General features: G+C 42.2%; 1 protein-coding gene and 1 pseudogene across 1 annotated transcript; both read left to right on the top strand.

The window, feature by feature from the left end:
* Positions 1–10168: 10168 nt before the first annotated feature.
* Positions 10169–12858, top strand: LOC125410254 (glycosylation-dependent cell adhesion molecule 1-like). The gene is made up of 5 exons (XM_048449724.2): positions 10169–10232; positions 10938–10980; positions 11661–11878; positions 12121–12206; positions 12820–12858. The coding sequence occupies exons 1-5, from the start codon at positions 10169–10171 to the stop codon at positions 12856–12858; spliced, it is 450 nt and encodes a 149-aa protein (XP_048305681.2).
* Positions 12859–15097: 2239 nt separating this feature from the next.
* On the top strand, positions 15098–24365 carry LOC125410253 (telomerase-binding protein EST1A pseudogene; annotated as a pseudogene).
* The last annotated feature ends 426 nt before the right edge of the window (positions 24366–24791 follow it).

The raw sequence follows: 24791 nt of genomic DNA, 5'->3' as shown, positions 1-24791 counted from the left end.
CTCTCTCTCTCTGGGTCTCTCTCTCTGTCTCTCTCTCTCTCTGGGTCTCTCTCTCTGTCTCTGTCTCTGTCTCTCTCTGTCTCTCTCTCTCTCTCTCTCTCTCTCTCTCTCTCTCTCTCTCTCTCCTTTCCTCTCCTTCCCTCATGCCCTCCTTTTCTCCCCAACCCCTTCGCTCTCTCCTTTGTGTTGCACTAAGATTTGAGGCAGTAAGGAGATATAGCTGTACAAACTCACCAGTGTACCACCATACCATGCTTTCCCCAGTATGATAGACCTATTTCCCTCAAACCTTGAACCAAAACCCTTGAGTTGCTTCTTGTCAAGTATTTGGTAAGAATAATGAGGAAAAGTAAGGAATGCAATGAATGTGTTAATTACATTCACTTCGGTGGTGAAATGCCTGACAGAAACAACTTAGGCAACAGTGGAGCTAGCTCATAAGTCCAACACAGAAAGAATGCATGGTAGAGCATCTGCATTTGTGGCAGCAGGAGCATACAGCAGAGACTGTTTACATTATTGCAAAGCAGAACACAAAGAAAGACACTTGACAATTGTCTTCAAAGGCCATCCAGTGTGACCTATTTCTGCCAGCTGGCCCCCTCTCCTAAAAGTTCTGCAGTCTCCAGAAAGAACACCACAATCTGGAGACCAAAAATTTGAGACAAGTCTCTGAGGAACATTTCAGATTCAAACCACAGCAATGGGATATAGATTGTGATTTAAAGGGAAACTAAATCACCAAAGGACTATAAATAAAATGTACAAACAAATGAAAATAAATGATAGAGCACTTGTCTAGCACTTATGAAGCCCTAGATTCAATCCCCTGTGGGGAGAGAAGTGAAAAAAGAATCTCCAACAATATTTAGAGACTGGCGAAAGAAACCAAGAACAGTGAGGAAGAAAGAGACAGAAAAAATGTGATTGATGCCCTGAGGAAAATGGAAAGAAAAATGTTTCCCAGGTGCATAAGGTAATCATTGTGTCAAAAGCACCTAATAAACAAGAGCCCTGGGGAGTGCTAGTGAATTAGGCAAAGGTCTGATTAGTAGTAGATTTGATCAGCTCTAGACCCTAAATCTATAACAGTGAACTGCCTGGCAAGATATGCCCAATGGTGCAATAGTGGCATGAATGTTCTGGGGGTGATCAACCACTCCCTGACTGGATTTGAGTCCTGCTCCATGGAAGGGAACACATGCCTCTCACTGTGGCACTGCTCAAAAGTCTACGGCTGGGGATATCACAAGCATGATGGAGGAATCTACTACTGATGCTTTGCCAAATGGACATGTAGTTAAACTGACTCCTAAATGTTTCTGTTTATGCCCATATATTAGTGCAGCTATCAGCCTTGCTCAGAGAAGTTGTTTTGGCAGTGAACCATAGGCAAAACAGCAACTCATAACTATCCAAAGCACTGAGAATAAGTGCTGGCTGAGTACTGATTCCCAAACAGGATATCTATATTACCCCTCTGAGACCTAAGAAACCTTGATGAATATGGGATGCAAGAATTATGGGAACTGAAGGATGGAGATGAGTGGATCAGGGTGTTATCTTCTGTCTATGACATGGCTATTACAGTCATGACACACAGCAGCTGTGACTGCCTACACAGGACAGAAGGGTGGAGAGACTTAAGGGTAGAGTGAAGACTAGTTTGTGGAAAGAGTGTTGATAAGAGAGTATCTATCTCCTTCTCCTTACTACAAAATCATTCCACTTAAATTGCTTCTTCTAATCAAGGCTTCTCCTGCTTTCAAGGAATTTGTTTGTTGGTTGGTTGGTTGGTGCCCTTGACTAGGGTTCTCTGTAAGAGCATGGGTAAGGAATTATTTACTTGAGCAAATACAATGTACCAGTGGTTACACCACTGAGAAACATAACTGCCCCTCCCTTTGCAAAGCTGCTCAGGGATGGGTAGAGTCCCTACCTCACCCTTGATGGAGTGTGCTAACTGGCCCAGTCTTCTGCAGGTCTTGTGCAGGCAGGTAGGCAGTTTTGCTAAGGGTTCATAGATGTCATACCCAGAGATAGAATCTTATATTGTTCCTTCCCATTCTCCACTCAAATTTATTCTGTTCTCTCTTCCATGAGGCTTCCTGGGTCTTGGAGGGGTGATACTATTGTCCAGTTCAGGACTGAGCTCTCAGCAGTCATCTGCTCTCCGCACATTGAGCTGGGAGCCACACACTTAGCTAACCAATGGGTTGTTCCAAAAGTAGGTGTGGTGCTCCTTCATTGACTCCAGCACTCATTTTTACATGGGTCTTGCCACTATAGTAAAATCTTCCTTTTCCTCACTAACATATATTGGAATGTTTTGCTATGGGTAATATCTTTTAATTGGTGTATACATGTATAAAAACAAGAAAGAGAAAAAGGAGGAAGAGAAAGAACACACATGTAGAGGTCAAAGGACAAGCTTTTGCACTCGTTTCTCTCCTTCCACCTTGCTGAGGTAGGGTCTCTGCTGTTTGCACCACTGAACGGCATGCTCCAGGTTGACTGGCCTGTAAGCCGCCCACACGGGTCACCAGGTCTGCACAGCGGTCACTTTGACTTATTGAGCATCAAGAATTTACAATTAGACTTGCGATCTGGATGCATAATTAGGTAAACAAATGAGTGAGAAACTTGGGAACATCCTGTTTTAGAAAAGGAAACTATGTGTTTTACACAGTGCAAAAAAAAAATATTTCAAGTACATATGTGTAAAAAATGTTTCTAAATGATGGACCGGAAAAGATTCACTATAGCAGACACCTTAAATAAGATGCTGAATTAAAATTCCTATTGACTGATTGCCAGGACTATAACTGTAAGTACTCTTATCATATAAAAACATCTAGCAGAGAATCACTTGAAGCGTTCCTGAGGAGTGATTCTCAAGTGCTGGGACTGGTCCTGTCACTAATCATCCTGCTCTTCAGCTTGAATAAAAAAGGTAGAGAAGTAAAATGGTTTGTCAGTATCGTGGGTTGTCATGTTTTCTCTTTACCCTCAGACATGCAGAAGGGGGTTGATGCCTGATAGGAAGAAGAATTGAAGTGTCATTCCAAGTTCAGCTTCCACAGCAGCAGACATCTGTCCCCTGTGCTGACTTAACAGAAGAAAAACCATAATCAAAAAGATACACAGCAGGACAGGAAAACTATGGCACACATCAGGATGCTGGGTTTTTAACTCCTGAGCTACATCTCAGACCTACTTAATGAAGAGTTCAAAAGCACAGCACAATTGACCTGATGTGTTCTGTAGTATGAGAATAGTTATTATTTACTGGGAAGTGTTTTACTCTTGGCTCAGGAGCTGTTAGAACTTAATAGAAGCATCCTACAGCTCCATCTATATCTCCTTCTTTTTGAGAAGAAGGGGACCAAGGTTCAAAGGCAAGAAGTAGTGGGCCAGGGCCACACAGTGCAGTGCTGGTACATCATGCTTGCTAGCTCACTGCTTCCTCCTTCCATCCCATTACTGCTTTCACATCTCTGAATTTCTTCTTTTTGAATCTCAAACTCAGAATTCAGTGAGAGGGGTCCTCATTGACGTGGTTAGGAACTATCTAATAAGCATCAGCAGAAATAGGCAGCTCTGTCGTGGCCTCCACAGAAGCTGCTAGTCTTCCTCATATCCACTCTGTTGATGGTCACTTTTGTAAAAAAAAAAAAAAAAAAAAAAAAAAGTTCATACTTCTTACAAGATAAAAATGGTGACCGCAACAGGGTCACCTTACCAAAATGAGAAATCTTGTATATAAAGAACTTCTGTGACCTCTTTTCTCAAGAGTTACAGGGGTAGACAATTGAGTTTCCTTGTATCTGACTCAACAAACCACACAGGGCTGATTCTGGGCTTTTGGAGGAACATAACAGGAATTATGAACATTTGAAGGACTCACTTTGAGTTTTGAGAGCAAAATTTAGCAAATAAATACAGAACACCAGTTAAACGTCATCTCAGACATATTTGAGACCAACTTATGTCTTAAAATACTGAGACATATTTACCCTAAAAATTTATTGCTGATAATAAATTCAGATCTAACTGGGAATCTTACATCTTATCTGGCATCCTGTGTAACACAACAGAGAATAGTTCTGTTGTGTCTAAGTTTGAGCTGCAGCACCTGTACCCAATATGTTCTTGCTGAGGTCCTAAACCAGGTATACTCACACACTAAGAAGATTCTTCCTTGAATAAATATTCCCCAAAGGACATCTTTGAATAAGCAAACCAACTCATTCAACAAATGCAAACTGGAGCATCCATCAAGTATTAAGATCTATGTTAAATCCATTGAAATTCAGAGATAAACTAACACTGGTTCCTGTCCTTAAAAATAGGAACTGAACAAGACCAATAGGTTTCAAATAATATAATTACAACAAAACTGAATAAGTGCTAGACAATAAAGGTTATGGTACTAGGGACCCGATGATTATATTTACCATTCTATCCCCCCAAAGAATACAGGTGGCTAGCACTCAGTAACTAGTAGGGGGCCATGGTAATGAACATGGGAGGCATGATAGCACCAACAAGGCACTGTGGAGTCATGGAAGCAGATGACTAACCAAAGGAGACAAGAGGGTGAGGAGGTTGGTTTCATTCTAACAGAAAAGTCTAATCGAGGGCATGATGTAGAAATACCCCAAGCAGATGGTCAGGAGAGCCTTCTTGACAGAGCAACAAGAACCTAGCATTTCAGTGAGGAGAGAATACACTGCTGAAGACAGAGATAAAGTAAAAAAAAATGTAAGGGGCCAAGAAGTCTGCACTTCATCCCATGGGCAACTGTCATTAGAGACTTTCATACAGAGAAGTGACATGACCTCCAGGGGATCTCTCTGGCATTAGCATGGAAGGTAGACTATGATGAAGGACAGACGATTAAAAACTACTAATATGACATAGCCTGAAGATAATGGACTTTTAGAAGTATTGGGGGATATGTCTGTAGAGTTGATCCCTTGTGAAGTCCCTGTGATTGCCTTCATCTGTCCCCTTCTGCTCCTAACTGTCATGGTCCATGAAGGGTCAACACTGGTGAGAAGAGGAAATCAGGCAGGAAAAGGAGGTGGGGGACAGCCCAAGACAAACTTGCTCCACTTGCTCATCTTGCCTAAAGAAACCCCAGATCTTGAAAGGGAAGAAAACATCCAGGCCCTAAGAACTCCTTTCCAGAAGGGATGGACTCACTCTGGTTGGTACAGAGCAGGCTCTCCTTACTCTCTCTGCAGGCTTGGCTTCATCCTGTGCCCAGCAAGCACACACTGGAAGATGTCTTGGGATGCAGCAGCCCTCTTTTGTCTGGAGATGATCCAAAAGCAGGTTTTACAGACATCATCCAAATGAAGAAAAGAACTGGTTCAATCCCTAAGCCCAGAATGAGACGCTACTCCTAGGTCTGTCCTCCACCTCCTTTCCAGAGGCTTCCCCAGCATCCCACTGCTCTACTTAGAGCCACTAGACTTTGGAAGCAAAAATAGAATAGTCTGCTTTAAATAGACTTATTTTTTAAAACTTAACATTAAAAGTATATATACAGATAGCAGAGCATGGTGGTGCAATTGGTTTGGTGGTTGTTGTTATGGTTATTGTTTTAATAAATTTATTTACTTTACATCTGGCCAGTTTCCATTCCCCTTCCCTTCCCCACAAAGACCCTCTCTGTTCCAACAACTAGTCCACTCCTCCTCTGCTTCTGTTTAGGAAAGGACAGGTCTCCCATGAGTATCAACAAAACATGGCATATCAAGTTGAAGTAAGATTAAGCACCTCCCCATGTATTAAGGCTGGGCAAGGCAACCCAGTATGAGCAGAAGGCTCCCAAACTGTCCCCTTCATCTGTCCCCTTCTGCTCCTAACTGTCATGGTAAGTCAGTAAGAGTAAGAAAGCCCCTGTTCCCACTGTTAGGTGTCCCATCAGAGGACCAAGCTACACAACTGTAACACATGTGCAGAGCACCTAGTTCAGTCCCTTGCAGGCTCCCTGGTTGTCAGCTCAGTCCCTGTGAGGCCCTATGAGCCCAGGTGAGTTGACTCTGTGAGCTTTCTTGTGTTGTCCTTGACCCCTCTGGCTCCTACAGTCCTTTCTCCTCTTCTGCAGGATTCCCCAAACTCCATCTGATGTTTGGCTGTGGGTCTGCATCTGTTTGCATCAGATGTTGGATGAAGCTTCTCTGATGACAACTGGGCTAGGCACCAATGTATCCATTATCGCCAGGAGTCTTAACTGGGATCATCCTTGTAGATTCCTGGGAGATTCTTTTGCATCACATTTTCACCTGACCCTGAAATGCTCCCCTTTCCAGTAGTCTCTTTCAGTGCTCTCTTTTCTGACCCCCAGCCTGATCTTATGTTACAGCCCCATCCACCCTCAGTCCACTCATAAAATCTCTTTTATTTCCCCTTCCCAGGGAGATCTGGGTATCCCCACCCTATGAGCTCTCCTTGTTCCAACAGAGGGCTGATTTCCAAAATATATAAAGAATCCAAGAAACTAGATATCACCAAACCAAATAATTCAATTTTTAGAATGAGGTATAGATCTAAACAGATAATTCTCAACAGAAAAATTTCAAATGGCCAAGAAACACTTAAAGAGATTTTCAACATCTTTAGCCATCAGGAAAATGCAAATCGAATCGACTCTGAGATTCCATCTCACACTTGTCAGAATGGCTAAAATCAAAAACACAAATGACAACTTATGCTGGAGAGAATGTGGAACAAGGGAAACACTCTTCCCTTCCTGGTGGGAGTGCAAACTTGTACAGTCATTTTGGAAGTCAGTGTGGTAGCTTCTCAGAACACAAGGAATTAATCTACCACAAGACCCAGCAACACCACTCTTGGGCATATACCCAAAGGATGCTCAATCATTCCACAAGGACACTTGCTCAACTATGTTCATAGCAGCATTATTCATGATACCCAGAACCTGAAAACAACCTAGATGTCCCTCAGCCAAGTAATGGATAAAGAAAATGTAGTACATTTACACAATGGAGTATTGCTCAGCTGTTAAAAACAAGGACCCCAGGAAATTAAAAGGCAAATGGATGGAACTAGAAAAAAATCATCCTGAATGAGGTAACCCAGACTGAGACAGACAAACATGTACTCACTCATAAGTGGAAATTAGCTGTAAAATAAAGAGTAACTTGGGACCTCCTGAAACTGAGAAGCTTCTGTAAAGCAAAGGACACTGTCAGTAAGACAAAAAGGCTACCTTCTGACTGGGAGAAGATCTTCACCAACCCTTCATCAGATAAAGGTCTGATCTCCAAAATATACAAAGAACTCAAGAAACTAGACACTAAAACTCTAATTAACCCAATTAAAAAATGGAGTACTGATCTGAACAGAGAATTCACAACAGATGAACTTCGAATGGCCAAAAGACACTTAAGGTCATGCTCAACCTCCTTAGCGATCAGGAAAATGCAAATCAAAACAACTATGAGATACCATCTTATACCTGTCAGAATAGCTAAACTCAAAAACACTAATGATAGCCTATGCTGGAGAGGATGTGGAGTGAGAGGAACACTCATCCATTGTTGGTGGGAATGCAAACTTGTTTCTCAGGAAACTGGGAACCAACCTCCCTAAGGACCAAGCAATTCCACTCTTGGGAATATACCCAAGAGATGCCCTATCACACTATAAAAGCATTTGTTCAACTATGTTCATAGCTGCACTATTTGTAATAGCCAGAACCTGGAAACAACCTAGGTGCCCCTCAATAGAAGAATGGTTAAAGAAGGTGTGGAACATATACACACCTTAGAGTTTTACTCAGCGGTAAAAAACAATGACATCTTGAATTTTGCATGCAAATGGATGGAAATTGAAAACGCTTTACTGAGTGAGGTAACCCAGACCCAAAAAGAGGAATATGGTATGGACTCACTCATAAGTGGATTCTAGCCATAATTAAAGGTCTTTGAGCCTATAATTAGTGATCTTAGAGAAGCTAAATAAGAAGGTGATCCTAAAGAAAATCATATAGTTATCCTCCTGGATATTGAAAGTAGACAAGATTGCCACGCAAACTTGGGTGCACAGGGGGTGGAGGGGTGGAAGTAAGGGGAGAGGGCTAGAGAGAAGAGAGAGGGGGAGGATTGGGGATAGCTTGGGGGAATGGGATGGGGGTAGGGAGGAAGGATGGTTATGTGAGCAGGGAGGTATATATCTCAACTAAGGGAGCCATTTTAGGGTTTGCATGAGACTTGATTCTGGAGGGGTTCCCAGGCCCAAGGAGAGGTCCCCAGATTGTTTCCTGGGCAGCAGAAGAGAGGGTGCCCGAACTGGCCTTGGTGCATAACCATACTGATGAATATTTTGCATGTCACCATAGAACCTTCATCTGGCGATGGATGGAGATAGAGACAGATACACACATTGGAACACTGGACTTAACTCCCTAGGTCCAAATGAGAAGCAGATGGAGGGAGAACGTGAGCAAGGAAGGCAGGATCAGAGGGAACCCTCATCCGACGATGGATGGAGATAGAGATGGAGACGCACATTGGAGCACTGTACTGAGCCCCCGAGGTCCAAATGAGGAGCAGAAGGAGGGAGAACATGAAAAAGGAAGTCAGGACCGCGAGGAGTGCATTCACCCACTGATACATGGGGACTGATCTAATGAGAGCTCACCAAGGCCAGCTGGACTGGGACTGAACAAGCATGTGATCAAACTGGGTTCTCTGAATGTGGCTGAATGGGGGCTGACTGAGAAGCCATTGACAATGGCACTGGGTCTTGTTTCGTCTGTATGTGTTGGCTTTTTGGGATCCTAGTCTGTTTGGATGCTCACATTCCTAGACCTGGAGGGAGGGCTGAGGACCTTGAACTTCCCACAGGGCAGGAAACCCTGACTACTCTTAGGACTGGAGAGGGAGGAGGAGAGGGAGTGGGGGGAATGGGAGGGTATTGGGAGGAGGGGAGAAAGTGGAAATTTTTATAAATAAATAAGTAACAATAAAAAAAAGAGTAACTATGCTACAATTCACAGACCCAGAGAGACTAGGTAGTATATGCCTTTAATCTAATTCCTGCACTTGAGAAGCAGACAGATTTTTGTAAGTTAGAAACCAGCCTGATCTACATAGTGAGTTTGAGGACAGCAAAATTATGTAGTTTAATCCTGTCTCAAAAAAAGAAAAATGAAGATAGATGATAGATAGATAGATAGATAGATAGATAGATAGATAGAGAGAGAGATAGAATAGATAGATAGATAGAATAGATAGATAGATAGATAGATAGATAGATAGATAGATAGATAGTAGAGAAAGAGAAACTTCTATTTGGAAAGAGATAGGAAACCTTCTGAAAGAACCCATAAAAAGCAATAGAGTGTCATAATGAAGCCCTTTATTTTGTACAGTAAATATACACTAATGAAAGAAAACATACATCCATAAATGTGCTTGGCAGAAGCCACTTCACTGCTGGACTATGAGTTCCTTGATTAATAAATAGCCTCCCAATTGTTATTAATTAAATGAGACATCCTGTGCAAGCAAACTCAGAATATAATCCTGGAATCCCTGTACCTGCCTCACTTCTCTATTCCTGAACTGATGGGGAAATTTGTCTGTCCCCTGGAGGACCATCTGGTCTTTCCTGGATTCAGTTACATAAGCCTTATTTTCTGAACCCAAACTGTGAGCCAGCTGCTAAAGTGCAGCTTGAGAAACCATGGCAAGAAAAGCAAGTATAATCCCAGCATCATGAAAGTGCTACTCTTCTGAAGGAGACAGATAGTAATTAAATAATCAGATGCAAAAACATAAAATAAGACTATTAATGAGTAACATTAAGGAAGGGAGCCAATTCAATAAGTTACCTCAAAGGTACTGAGGAATGGCTCCTGGGGCTGGCACACACTGGCAGTGGCTAGGCCAAAAGGAAGGCTGAGGGCTTTACTTTCCTGTTAACTCATTTCCCAGAAATACCAATTCCCAAAACCCAATGTAGTCAGAATGGCAAGACAAGGGGAAGCTTGGCCTGCTTCCTGGTCCAATCCCCAACCTGTTGTCCTACAGCTTGTCCTTACCCCAAAATAAATAAAGCCCCATCCAGGCTGCTACTCCAGGACTCTACACAGCTTCCGAGGGAAAGCTGACCTTGCTACAGAGCCACCATGAACTTCTTCACTGTCCTGCTGTTTGCCAGCCTTGCCATAACCTCTCTTGCTGTTCTGCCTGGTGAGTATGCCTTCTTTCCCACTCCCTTTTGTCCCCTACAGGCCACTGGACTTCAGATGAACAACATCACCACACTCATGGAGAGGGATAAGATGTAGAATAAAATTGCCACAGCTGGAAGCAAGCATGAAAACATATACCCCCTGAGTCCAGCAACCCAAAAAGTCAAGGCTGGGTTCAGAGGCCAGACTAGACCCACAACAAAGCAGACTGTGGCTCAACAGAGATTATGTGAGATCCTAACACCAGAGGCTGATTCAGCATAACTCAAGCAAAATCACTGTTTTAGACTGCCTCATCTCCCTGGTATAATGAAAGCAAACGACATATACCACATCCCTTACTATCTGTAGCACTCACTCTGAACTATATATAGTTCCAGGGACGTAGGGTACACTAATAGTTTACATAAAGAGCTCTACCATCACTGAATTTTTATTTGAGGAGGAAGAAAAAATAAACATACTAAATAAATTACATAGTATTTTAGAAATGGTAAAGAAAGTTGAGTAAGGGATTAGCTGGGAGCAGTGGTGCACACCTGCACTTCCAACACTGAGGAAGGAGAAGCAGGGGACTCATGCAAGTTCCAGGCCAATCAGAGCAAACAAACAAAACAAGAGTAAGAGAGGTTGAGGAAGCTGAAATGGGGTAACCACAAAGGACCAGTTCACATGTTAACTGTCTTGAGATTGCTGTCCTAAGGGTCTGAAGATGAACTCCACATGAAGACTCAGCACACAGCTGCTGGTAAGTCTCTGTTGACAAAAGACTGGAAAGTAAAGAATGTTAAGAAAATGTGAGCAAACAATGCCTCCTGCTGTGAGTCTATTCCCTCCCTGTTGCACTAATTGACCATAGATCTGGGGGCCGGAAACCTTTTGAACAGCAATTATGCCATGCAATCATTGGAAACTGGAATGGGAACAGCACCTCATGCCCAAATATTGGCAAGTAAAATGTTTCCTCACCCTGATACAAGGGTGTCTCATCAATTAAAGGCACTGTACCACACAGCCAAAAACTTTAAAAATTGCAGAGGCCAGTTTTATGGGTTAACTCTAAACATGTTTAATCTTGAGCTAACTTCCCAGATTAACTGGGGGAAATCTAAGAAGCTAAAGGAGAAAAATACTCAGAGTTCAGAGGGAAGAACCAAGGCTAAGTTCCTCCTATAAATCAAGCAAAGGGAGAGGTATTTGCAAATGGTTCTTAATGGTAGATGGGGGCGGTGGCAATTCTTAAGCATGACACTAGAAATACAGTCAATGCCTTTAAAGAGTTCATGGACATGAATACTAGCATAGAACCTCAATGCTCCCATAGGTCAGTTAGGTGATAACTCAACACTAATGCCCTGTTCGTGTGAAGGGACACTGTTACACCTAGAAGCTTTCTCTTTCCTTAACTCCCTGCATGCATGTCCTTGGTTCCAGCTTCCCAGTCCACTCCCACCAGCCCCATCAGCAAGGAGAGCACTTCTAGTAATGATTCTTTCAAGGAGCCATCCATCATCAGAGAGGAGTCAGTTTCCAAAGATAATGTGGTGATAAAATGTACCAAATCAAAGAGTGAAAAGGCCCAGGCCAGGCTCAGAAGTGGGGCATCTCAGCTGGAAGAGACCATAGGACCCATTACCTCAACTGGTATGTGCTAGAGAAGAGAAATTCCTGGGGAGGTGGTGAGCAGTGGAGGGCAGGGCAGTGACTTGTGTAAAATGAGGTTTCATAAAGTTAAAAAAAAAAGTTCTAGAAGGGTGGAATTTAAGATCAAATGATCCACTAACTGCCAGCACTGCAGAAAGCTGTATGAGGGGGTCGTGAAGGTGTGAATAGGGAACCTGCCCTAACGGGACATTTCTATCTTCAAATTACAGAAACCACCATAGAGGGGAAACTGACTAAGTTAAACATGGCAATGGAAAAAAATCTGGGTAAAATAACTGAAGAATGTATGGGTGGTGCCAATGATATGGTGAGGTCATGAAGACAAGAATGACGAACCACATCCCATGCTGGGTCACAAGAAGTGCCTTCATCACCCACACCCTGCTCATCCCAGCCAACACCTCTCAGTCTGCCCTTCAATGTCTGACATTAAAGTGTTGCAACCTGAACCCAGCTCTCTGGTGACTTTGTCAGGCCCAGGAAGGGAGATGGGATACCTTCACTGTATTGGGGTCCCTTTTTTAGCTATCCTATCCCTTTAAGTTCAAACTTCTCTTCCCCTCAGCCAACAGGCCTGATCAAGTACTCCATCCATACAATCCCTGCAAAGATTTTATCCTTGTCATCTTTCTGCACCTCCCTCAGGGACCACCTCCATGTCTACTCGCACACTGTAGTCTACCTGCTCCCACCTGACCACTACAGTTCCTCTCCCAATGGCCACACACAACAGGCCCCATGGCTGTTTCTCAGTTCTGACTTTTCTACTCTGCCCCTGCAGGACTGGACACACTATCTTCTCTAGGATCTTTTCTTGGACACTACTACCCCTGGCTATTCAATCTCCATGCTCCTTTTGTGAAATGTTTGGTATCTGATCCTAGGTCCCATCCTGTACTCTCTTGCCTTCACCTCTTCAGAATTCCCATAGCCTCATCTTTCAGGACTTCTCAGAGTGAATCCCTTTCATTAACCCACTTAGCTAACATCTCCCAAGGGCCTGTCAGGCCTGCCTACCTAATTTGCTCTGACTTCCCTGCAACCTTAGGAGCTTTCCCTGTGAAAGCATATGAAACATGGGGAAATGAAAGTCTTTTTCTGTCTTAAAAACATAGGAAGAGAAGATTGCCTATTCAAGAGTATGTAGGATGGCAGGAAAATGAGACATCTCTTGTCTCTAGCACCCTATCCCCAGGAAATGTGAAAAAAAGTTCAGAAGACCAAAGGAGCAACTAACCTGCTACAGCACAGGGCTGTCACTCTTCTGACTGAAAAACAGGGAAGAAGTGTGTCAAAACCAAAACCCCAGAAAATCACTTCCTTACCTTTTTGTTTTCCTCCAGGATAGAAAGCCCTTTCTTCTAGCTTCCTGATGCTCTCTGGTATTAATCAACTGTAACTATCTCCCCAACAAGACAGAAAGACCAACACAGAGTCTTCCTGATGCCACAGTTTACAATTTGGCAACAATTCTCACCAAGATAACAGGAAAAATAATATAGAATTTTTCAGAAAGAAATTGGAGGACACATTTCCTATGAAGTTAGATTAGAAAAATGGAAGTATTTGTGAGATTAAGGCACAACAAAGTCATCCTCTGACCCTTCAGTTCTGACCACTATAGAAACCCATTGCCCAGTGGGAACCAAAGCAAGTTCTGGTCAGCTGTGCCAACAAACCTAAAACGTGGGGTTTCCTGAGTAAGATACCTTTGGGTAAGGGACTTTCCAGTCTCTGAAATTCACTTACTACACCCCTACTGATTCCCTGAATCACAGAGACAGAACTGGGAAAAGCTACTAGCAGCCAAATACCTAAAAACTCATCTAGAAAGATGCCCTGGGCCACCCTCCCTCTACTCTGCTGCTCCTGTAGGAAAAGGTTGCATAGGAGGGAAAGACCCTGACATAAAGAAGTCTCCTTGCTTCCAATTCATGGGTAGGCTTGCAGGGTGGAGAGAAAGACCAGCATAAGAACAGTCTCCTACTTTTAAATGTTTGACTATTTGTGACCAAATATGTAACCAAATGACCTACTGGTCTATGCAGTTGCCACTCTGTGGCAGGCCCTATTTCTGAATGAGTTACAATGATTTGCCACATAATTCTGTTTTTTAAAAAAATTGAATGCTATTGTATCCACTATCACTTGAAGCAAATACAGGTTCTCAGCCCATGTTGTGCACACTCCGGATTCAGAAAGGGAGGCAGGTGACTATTGGCCCCCAAGGTCCTGAGGTAAATCCAAATAGAACAGTAATTAATTTCAGAAATGTACAGTGCCTTAGATTCTACTTCTCTGCCTCATTAACTCAGCTGCTCTGCTAACACAGCTCACTTAAGGATTAAAAGATATATAAAAGTCAAGCATAGGGGCTAGAGAAATGGCTCAGTGGTTAAGAGCACTGACTGCTCTTCCAGAAGACCCGGGTTCAATTCCCAGCATCCACATGGCAGCTCACAACTGTCTGAAAATCCAATTCCAGGGAATCTGACACCTTCACACCAATGCACATAAAAGATAAATAAATAATAAAAAAAAGAGTCAAGCATAGCACCAATATAGCAAATGGCTCAAAACCAGTAACCAAAAATAGCATAAAATTTAGCATAAGCCCCCTACTAAATTCAAAGAAACAAAGAGCAGCATTGAAATATACCCTCTATTAAACTAAAATGCAGCCGCTCTACCAGAAGTCACACCAGTCACCAGAAGTCCAGTCCCCAACTCTGGTTGAGACCCCCTTGATCAAACACAGGCCACAACAGCCAAAATACCAAAGAGGAAACAGAAACCAAGAAACAAAATACCCATTCAAGAAAGACAAAGTCAGAAATCAGCACCTAGACCCCAAGTAAGATGCATAGCCACCAGCATGGAAACATACTCAGTAATAATCAAGACAATGTGTCACCACCAAAGCCCAGCTATCCTACTGCAGCAAGCCATGAGTATTCCACACATCAGAACCATAAAAAGAAGACCTGAAAACCAACTACATAAAGATGATAGAGGTCTTAAAGAGGAAATTAATAAAATTCCTAAAGAAATCAAGGAAAAAACAAACAATTGGAGGAAATGAACAAACCCCTAAAGAAAGTCAAGAAAAAAACAAACAGTAGAAGGAAACAAATGAAACTGTTCAAGACCTGAAAAATGGAAGCAATAAAGAAAATACAAACTGAGGGAATTTTGGAAATGAAAAATCTAGGTAAGTAAAAAGAAACTGCAGAGGCAAATTTCACCAACAGAATACAAGAGGTGGAAGAGAGTATCTTAGGCATTGAAGATATGATAGAAGAAATGTAAACATCCGTCAAAGAAAATGTTAAATATAAAAATTCCTGACACAAAACATCCAGGAAAACTGGGACACTATGAAAAGACCAAACCTTGAAATGATATGAATAGAGGAAGGAGAAAATTCCAGATCAAAGGCCAAAAAAATATTTTCAACAAAATCATAGAAGAAAATCTTCCTAACCTAAAGAAGGAGATACCACAGAGTGCGACTCCAGCTCACTAGCCAGTCAGCAGGCAAGCCTCCTGCAAACCGGCTGCTCTAATATCCTGCCATTGATCAAACCCTGTAATCTACAGGACCCACTCTACCCCCAAACAAACCCATCACCAGAGACCTCAGCAGTTCCCTGAGAAATAGACAGTAACAGCATAGAGTAGATGAAGAGCAACTCCCTAAGACACAGAAACCAACTGCAACAATTGGTCCAAGAAAGGATCCCTCAGACACAGATATCAACTGAAAGGATTAGACCAAGGGAAAAAGACACCATCTGCACCAATTGGAGGAAGAGTGGATAGGTGTCAATGCAAGAATGCATTCAATAACCTTAAAAACAACATGGCAACACCAGAATCCAGTGGTCATACAACAGGAATACCTGAACATCCTACCCCAGCAGATGCAGAAGAAAACAACCTTAAATATAACCTTATGAAGATGGTAGAGACCCTTAAAGAGGAAATGAAAAATTCCCTTAAAGAAATGAAGAAAAAAGAAACAAAAAATTGGAAGAAATCAATAAATCTCTTAAAGAAATCCAAGAAAACTAAGAAAAAAAAACATCAAAAATGTGAAGCAAACAGTTCAAAACTTAAAAACTGAAATAGAGACAATATAGAAAACATAAACCAAATAAACTCTGGAAATGGAAAATCTGGATAAATGAACAGGAACTACAAATGCAAGCATAACCAACAGAATACAAGAGATAGAGGAAAGAATATCAGGCATTGAAGACACAATAAAGGAAATAAGTTCACCCATCAAAGAAAATTTCAAATCCAACAAATTCTTAACACAAAACATCTAGGAAATCTGGGACATGATGAAAAGACCAAACCTAAGATTAATAGTGATAGAAAAAAGGAGAAGGGCAACCTAGGCCAGAGCAGGCCTGAGGCAGCGAACTCTACAGGAGCAGGACTCAGCCAATGACCTAGGTTGGAGCAGGCCTGAGACCGCAAGCTCCATGGAAGTGGGAGTGTATCCAGACCAGGGACATTTACGGAAGTAGGACTGGGTTAGCAACCTAGGCCACAGCAGGCCTGAGGTAGTGAACTCTACAAAACAGGACTGAACCTGCTCAGCCTCAGTGAACTCCACGTGAGTGGAAGTGGATCTAGACCAGGGGCATTTATGGAAACAGGACTGAGCCAGCGACCCAGGTGGAGCAGACCTGAGACAGCGAGCTCCTCAGGAGCAGGTACAGGGGAGCCAGAGACCTCTGCAGGTGCAGGCATGATTCTAGGACCTACAAAGGTGTAGGCAGGATTCAGAGACCTCCGAGCCAGGACCCCTGCGGGTCCAGTTGTGAGTCTGGAACCTCCAAGGAACTAGGCCTGAACTAGGACCTCTGCGGGGCGGGGCATGAGTCTGGGACCTCTGAGGGAGTAGGCCTGAACCAGGTCCTCTGTAGGTCTGGGCAAACCCGAGTCTGAAAACTCCAAGGGAATAGATTAGAGCCAAAGATTTTTGCGGGACCAACTTCAAGCTAGAAACCTCCACAGGAGCAGCTCCAGACCAGGGACATTTACAGAAAGAGGTCTGAGCCAGCAACCTAGGCCAGAGCAGGCTTGGACAGTGAACTCCATGGAAGCAGAACAAAGCCTAGAGGTGCTGAGTAACCTCCAGGAACACAAAGTGACCAACAGGGTAACTAGAACCATGGCACTGACTGTACTATGAGGAGCAATCATCTGAACCTTGGATACACTAGCACTTGGAAGACTGAGTCACAGATAGTCTCAATTACGCCAATTAGAGAAAATGATGGGTACACAAAGACATATCTAACACCGCAAAGAGCAGCATGACACCAGTAAAACATAATGTCCCTACAACAGCAAGACTTGAACAACCAAATATAGATGAAATGGAAGAAAATTACCTAAAAATAACTTTAGGAGACTGTTGGAGGCCCTTAAAGAGAAAATGAGAAATTCCCTCAAAGAAATGGAGGAAAAGACAAAAAATTGGAAGACATCAACAAATCCCTTAAAGAAAACCAAGAAAAAGCAATCAAGCATATGAAAGAAACTATTCAAGACTTGAAAACTGAAATAGAGACAATAAAGAAAACACAAGCCAAGAGAATTATAGAAACAGAAATCATGAGAAAATGATCAGGAACCACAAATGCAAGAATACAAGCAGAATACAAGAGATGGAAGAGAAAATTTCAAGCGCTGAAGTAGAGGAAATAGACTCATTGGTGAAAGAAAACATTAAATCTAACAAAAGCTTAACATAAAATATCCAGGATATATGGGACACCATAAAAACACCAAACCTAAGAATAATAGGTATAGAAGAATGAGCAGAAGTTTAACTCAAAAGCACAGAAAATATATTTTTAAAAGTCATAGATGAAAATTTTACCAACCTAAAGAAAGATATGCCTATGAAGATACAAGAAGCTTATAGACCAACAAATAGATTGGATCAAAAAGAAAAGAGTCCCCTTGCCACACAATAATCAAAACACTAAACATACAGAATAAAGAAAGAATATTAGAGCTGCAAAGGAAAAAGGGCAAGTAACATATACAGGCAGACCTATCAGAATTATACCTGACTTCTCAAAGGAAACAATGAAAGCCGAAAGTCAAACATTATGCAGACATTGTGGCACCATGGATGGCAGCCCAGACTATTATACCAAGCAAAACTTTCAATCACCATAGACTAACAAAACAAAATATTCCATGAGATAACCAGATTTAATCAACACCTAGCCATAAATCCAGGCCTATAAAAAGTACTATAAGGAAAACTCCAACCCAAGAAAGTTGCTGAGATCAATAAAAACACAGACAATTGATGATTTCACAAAAGCAAATCCCAAAAAGGAAAAAACACACAAATTAACATCACCAATCACAAAAATTAACAGGAGCTATCAATAACTGATTATTAAAATCCCTTAATATAAATGGACTTAACACATCTATAAAAACACACTGGCTAACAGATTGGTTATGAAAACGGAATCCATCTTTCTGCTGCATACAAGAAACACACCTCAACCTCAAAGACAGACATTGCCTCAGAGTAAAGGATTGAGAAAAAAATTTCCAATCAAATGGACCTAAAAAACAGGCTGGTGTTGGTATCCTAATATTTAACAAAATAGACTTCAACTAAAATCAATCAAAAGAGACAAAGAAGAGCATTTCATATTAGTCACAGGAAAAATCCATTAAGAGGAAATCTCAATACTGAACATTTATGCCCCAAACACAATGACAACCTTATATGTAAAAGAAACGGTTCTAAAGCTTAAATCATACATTAAACCCCACACACTAATAGTGAGAGACTTCAACACTCCATTCTCACCATTGGACAGGTCAGTCAGACAAAAAATTAACAGAGAAATAAGGGAACTAACAGTTGTTATGACTCAAATGGACTTAACAGACACCTAAAGAACATGCCATTCAAACATAAAAGAATATACCTTCTTCTCAGCACCTCATGGAACCTTCTCAAAAATTGACCACGTACTCGGTAACAAAGCAAACCTCAATCCAGATACAAAAAAATTGGAATAACTCCATGTATCTTGTTAGATCGCCATGGCTTAAAACTAGAATTAAACAGCAAAATTAATTCTAGAAAGCCCACAAACACATGGAAATTAAACAATGTTCACCTGAATCATCAATGGGTCAAGGAAAAAATAAAGGGAGAAATTTAAGACTTCCTAAAATTCAATGAAAATGAATTTTTATTTTCAATTTCACACAACATACCCAAATTTAAGGGACACAATGAAAGCACTGTTAAGAGGAAAATTCATAGCACTAAATGCCTACATAAAGAAGCTGGAAAAATCCCACACTAGTGAATTAACAGAACATTTGAAAACTTTAGAACAAAAAGAGGCAAACTCACCTAAGAGAACTAGATGGCATGAAATAGTCAAATTGAGACCTGAGATCAACAAAACAGAAACAAAGAAAACAATACAAAGAATCAATGAGACCAAAAGTTGGTTCTTAGAGAAAATCAACAAAATAGACAAACCTTTAATCAAACTAACCAAAAGTCAGAGGGAGAATATCCAAATTAACAAAACCAGAAGTGAAAAGGGGGACATTGCTACATCCACGGCTGTCACGCTAGTGTAGCAGAAATGCTGACTGGATGGACTGTTACTGTAGGATTGGGGTCTGTGCTCTGCGGAGCTGTGCCCCAGGCTGTCCCTTGGCAATCAGCTGTGGTCATGATGCCACCTGAAGTTGCTATCTGCACTGACTCGACCTCTCTGCCTTTGGCACTGATATGTCTGTCTTTTTCTTGTCTTTTCGTGATTCTTGCATATTGCCAACAGATCAGACTATTCCAGGCAGTTGTGGATACAAACAAGACTGCTGAGGACATTTTGAGCTCTGCCCCACCATTCATTAAAGCCTTAAAAGAAGTAGCCAGTTCTGGGAACTGGGGGATCATCATTAGGATAATTCCTTGATGATGTTGAGCAAAAGGAGTTAATCTTACTAGGAAAAACCTTAGAAGTCTTCTACAGGAAAACAGTATTAGGCATTTGCCTGGGAAATACGTGCAGTTGCAAACAGAAGGCCTATGAAGCCTTTCTTGTGGGCAGAAAAAGACCTAACCTAAACTGACAACATCTGAGCCTGAGAATTGAGAAGGGAGGAGAGTTGAGGTCAGTGATGTGGAGCGGGTTTCAGAGAGGTTCGAGACCATGTCTTTGAAATTTCCTAGCAGAAAGTTTTCCCAGGGAGATAGTGGCCTTCTTCTTTCCCACCCAGGATATTCTGAGCACAAGGTCACTTAGCTCAAACCAGCCAGCCACCTGGTACAGGCTGATAAAGATAGCCTAGCTCAAGGGCAATGGCCTCTCTGAAGGCAAGAAAAAGAGTTTATTTTACAAAATATGAGAGAGCAAAAGAAGTCCTTGTACCCAAGTCAAAGCATCCTCAAAGATTCTCTTTGTAAACTGTTTTATGTTGGTTTTTTTATTCCATGATCTGATGATGTATGCCTTTGCCAAGTTCTATTGATTGTAAAAGAATATAAAATCTTGCACTGAAAAAAGTAAAGTTGCAGCAGCATATTCAACCACATTGAATGTGTCTGTCTGTCATTTCCCTCGCCGATTCCTGAAATCTTCTGAGCCTTTGCCCTGATTCTCCCACGGTCTGAGTGGCTCCCCTGAGCTGGTCCGTGGCAGGACATAATAACAAAAATGGAGGAAATCCAGAGAATCATCAGGTCATATTTTGAAAACCTGTACTCCACAAAATTGGAAAACAAAGAAAATGGACAACTTTCTGGATAAATATCATTTTCCAAAATTGAATCAAGACCAGATAAACAAATTATACTAACCTATAACTGCTAAAGAAATAGAAACAGTCATCAAAAGTCTCCCAACCAAAAAAAAAAAAGTCCAGGACCAGATGATTTCAGCTCAGAATTCCACATGATTTTCAAAAAAGAACTAATACCAATACTCCTCAAATTGTTTCACACAATAGAAACAGAAGGAACATTGCCAAACTCTTTTGATGAGGCTACAATTAGCCTGATACCCAAACCACAGAAAGACATTACCAAGAAAGAGAATTACATGTAACATGAGGGCCGGCTTGTTGGAGTATCTGTTCCCGCCCGGTACCCCACAACCAGCAAGTCACAAAGAAAATCAACCACACAGAGAACTCTATAAGTTATAAAGCTGATTGGCCCATTAGGTCAGGCTACTTATTAGCTCTTATAACTTATGTTACCCCATTATCCTTATCTACGTTCGCACATGACTCAGTACCTTGTCCAGCGGGGCAGCTTACATCTTTCCTCTTCGGTGATCTGGGCAGAACTGCGGAGGGAGCTTCCTGCTTTCCAGAATACTCCCAGTCTCTTTGCTCCACCTCTACTTCCTGTCTGGCTTTCCCACCTATACTGCCTGCCTGGCCAATCAGCGTTTTATTAAAATATGATTGACAGAATACAGACAATTCTCCCACACCAATTACAGACCAATCTCACTCATGAACATTGGTGCAAAAATACTCAATAAAACAATGGCAGACTGAATCCAAGAACACAACAGAACCATCATCCACCATGATCAAGTCGGCTTCATCTCAGAGATGCAGGGATGGTTCAACATACAAAAATCTGTCAATGTAATTCACCATATAAACAAACTGAAAAATTAAAACACATAATAAACTCATTAGATGCTGAAAGAGCCTTTGATAAAATACAACACTCCTTCATGATAAAGTTCATAGAGAGATCAGGGGTACAAAGAATATACCTAAACATAATAAAGACAATATATAGCAAGTGGACAGTCAACATCAAACTAAATGGAGAGAAAATCACAGCAATCCTATTGAAATCAGAAACAAAACAAGGTTGTCCATTCTCTCCATATCTATTTAATATAGTTCTTGAGATTCTAGCTAGAGCAATAAGACAACAAAAGGAGATCAAGGGGACTCAAATCAGAAATGAAGAAGTCAAACTCTCACTATTTGCTGATGACATGATAATTTACATAAGCAACCCCAAAAATTCTACCAAGGAACTTCTACAACTCATAAACACTTTCAGTAATGTAGCAAAATTAACTTAAAAAAAATCAGCCCAGGGGCTGGAGAGATGGCTCAGAGGTTAAGAGCATTGCCTGCTCTTCCAAAGGTCCTGAGTTCAATTCCCAGCAACCACATGGTGGCTCACAACCATCTCTAATGAGGTCTGGTGCCCTCTTCTGGCCTTCAGGCATACATGCAGACTGAATATTGTACATAATAAATAAATATTTTTTTAAAAAAAAATCAGCCCTCCTGTACAGAGCTTCAGCTGGTAGCAACAACAGCGCTGTAGGAGCCGGCCTGACCGATAATGGATGTCGCCCGCGGCGCTAGAATCAGACCAAGGAGAGACCACGACTGAAGAAGTAGGTGTCTATGTCCTCAACTGATTCCTTAGATGAGGATAGAACTGATGAGCCCGATGGATTAGGGCCCAGGAGGAACTCAGAAAGGAAGAGGCATTTAGAAAGAAATTGGTCTGGCATACGCGAGGGTGAACAGAAAAGCAATGGCAAAGAAAACCGAGGTACTCTTCGAGTCACTTTTGATGCAGAAACCATGAATAAAGATTCCCCCATGGTGAGGTTAGCCAGGGAGAATGTGGAAAGAATACAGTCTGACAAAGGCATGAGCACTGGGGGCAAGGGCTCTGAGAAGCAGGAGTTCAGATACCCGAAACAAGAACTTCAAGGTCGTGGTAGAGGCATTCTGATTCTGCCTGCTCATACTGCCTTATCAGTTCAGCAGGTTCTCCAGAGTCTACACCTTTGGGACCCCGGCTTTTATTTGGATCTGGTAGTAAAGGATACTTGGGATCGTGGAGGCACTACCTGCCGACTATGGGACCCAAACAATCCTGATCAGAAGCCTGCTCTGAAAAGCCAGACTCCTCAACTACATTTCTTGACACTGATGATTAAATCAGCCCTACATCTTGGGGTGATTCACCTCAGGCCCAAGCTTCTTACTATAAATTTCAAGACACCGGACCCTGCCTCCCAGTATCCCTATACAGGCTATAGCCCTCTACAGTATCCAGTGGGCCCTGCAAATGGTATGGATCCAGGGCCTTACTACCCAGGCTATCCTGCCCCCTCGGGGAAGTATGTATGTACTCCTCTCCCTGCCAGCACCATGAGTCCTGAGGAGATAGAGCAACATGTGCGGAACATGCAGCAACAAGAGCTACATAGGCTTCTCCAAGTGGCTGACAATCAGGAACTGCAGCTTAGCAACCTGCTCTCCAGGGACCACACCAGTACTGAGGGCATGGAGAAGATGGCTCAGCTCAGAACTGAACTACTGCAGCTGTATGAGCGCTGTATTCTATTAGATATTGAATTCTCTGACAATCAGAATGTAGATCAGATCCTGTGGAAGAATGCTTTCTATCAGGTGATTGAGAAATTCAGGCAGCTTCTCAAGGATCCAAATATTGAGAACCCATACCAGATTCAGAACAGACTCTTGGAGCTCTTGGATGAGGGTAGTGACTTCTTTGATAGTTTGCTTCAGAAACTACAGGTTACTTACAAGTTCAAACTGGAGGACTACATGGACAGGCTTGCCGTTCAAAGCAAGCCTTTACGAAAGACAGTAAAATATGCTTTGATCAGTGCTCAATACTGTATGATTTGCCAAGGAGATATCTCTAGGTATTGGGAGCAAGCCAGTGATACAGCAAACTATGGGAAGGCACACAGTTGGTACCTGAAGGCCCAGCATATTGCTCCCAAGAATGAGTGCCCCTATAACCAGTTGGCTTTACTGGCAGTGTATACAAGGAGGAAGCTTGATGCTGTATATTATTATATGCACAGTTTAGCAGCCAGCAACCCTATTCTGACTGTCAAAGAGAGTCTCATGAGTTTATTTGAAGAGACTAAACAAAAGGCTGAACAGATGGAAAAGAAGCAGCATGAGGAATTTAAAACTGAGTCCTGATCAGTGTCGTAAAGGAAAGAAGTCTACTTTCCGGCATGTTGGGGATGATACTACTCGCCTGGAGATCTGGATTCATCCATCCCGTTCTCGGTCCTCCCAGGGCACTGAGTCTGGGAAGGATTCTGAGCAGGAGAATGGTCTGGGCACCCTGAGTCCCAGTGCTCTGAATAAAAGGTTCATCCTCAGTTTTCTCCATGCCCATGCGAAGCTATTTACCCGAATTGGAATGGAGACATTCCCTGCAGTGGCTGAGAAGGTCCTTAAGGAGTTCCAAGTGTTGCTGCAACATAGCCCATCTCCTATTGGAAGTACCCGTATGCTGCAGCTTATGACCATCAACATGTTTGCTGTACATAACTCCCAGTTAAAGTCAGAAGAGGCTGTTGGATTCCCTGCCACTGGAGTTACAGATGGATGTGAGACATAATGTGATTGCTGGGAATCAAACCCAGGTCCTCTAGAAGAGCAGCCAGTGCTCTTAACCATTGAGCCATTTCTCTAGCCCCATTTATTGAGTTATTACAAATTATCTTACTGTCCTTTTTGGTTTTTTTTTTCTTTTAGTAATTTTATTAAATTATAAAAAGTTTCCATTTACGCCCCTCCTCCCAACGCCCTCCCACTCCCCCCCTCCCTCTCCTCCTCCCTCTTTGTCCCCAAGGGAAGTCAGGGTCTCCTGCCCTGTGGGAAGTCCAAGTTCCTCCCCCCTCACTCCAGGTCCAGGAAGGTGAGCATCCAAACAGACTGGATCCCAAAAATCCAGTATATGCAGAGGAAACCAGTCCCAGTGTCATTGTCAATGGCTTCTCGGAAAGACTGCAGGCCAGCCACATTCAGAAAATCCAACCACATT

This window comes from Myodes glareolus, chromosome 19, assembly GCF_982192425.1.
Source record: "Myodes glareolus chromosome 19, mMyoGla1.1, whole genome shotgun sequence".
In the NCBI taxonomy this organism is placed as follows: Eukaryota; Metazoa; Chordata; class Mammalia; order Rodentia; family Cricetidae; genus Myodes; species Myodes glareolus.
The sequence above is the reverse complement of the archived record's forward strand: the minus strand, read 5'-3'. Positions and strand labels throughout refer to the sequence as shown.

Bases quoted from the DNA above. Each gene is read 5' to 3' on its own strand.
- LOC125410254 (XM_048449724.2), top strand. From the start codon at position 10,169: ATGAACTTCTTCACTGTCCTGCTGTTTGCCAGCCTTGCCATAACCTCT. The intron at 10,233-10,937 runs GTGAGTATGCCT...TGCTGTCCTAAG, and splicing joins CTCTCTTGCTGTTCTGCCTG to GGTCTGAAGATGAACTCCAC. The intron at 10,981-11,660 runs TGGTAAGTCTCT...ATGCATGTCCTT, and splicing joins AAGACTCAGCACACAGCTGC to GGTTCCAGCTTCCCAGTCCA.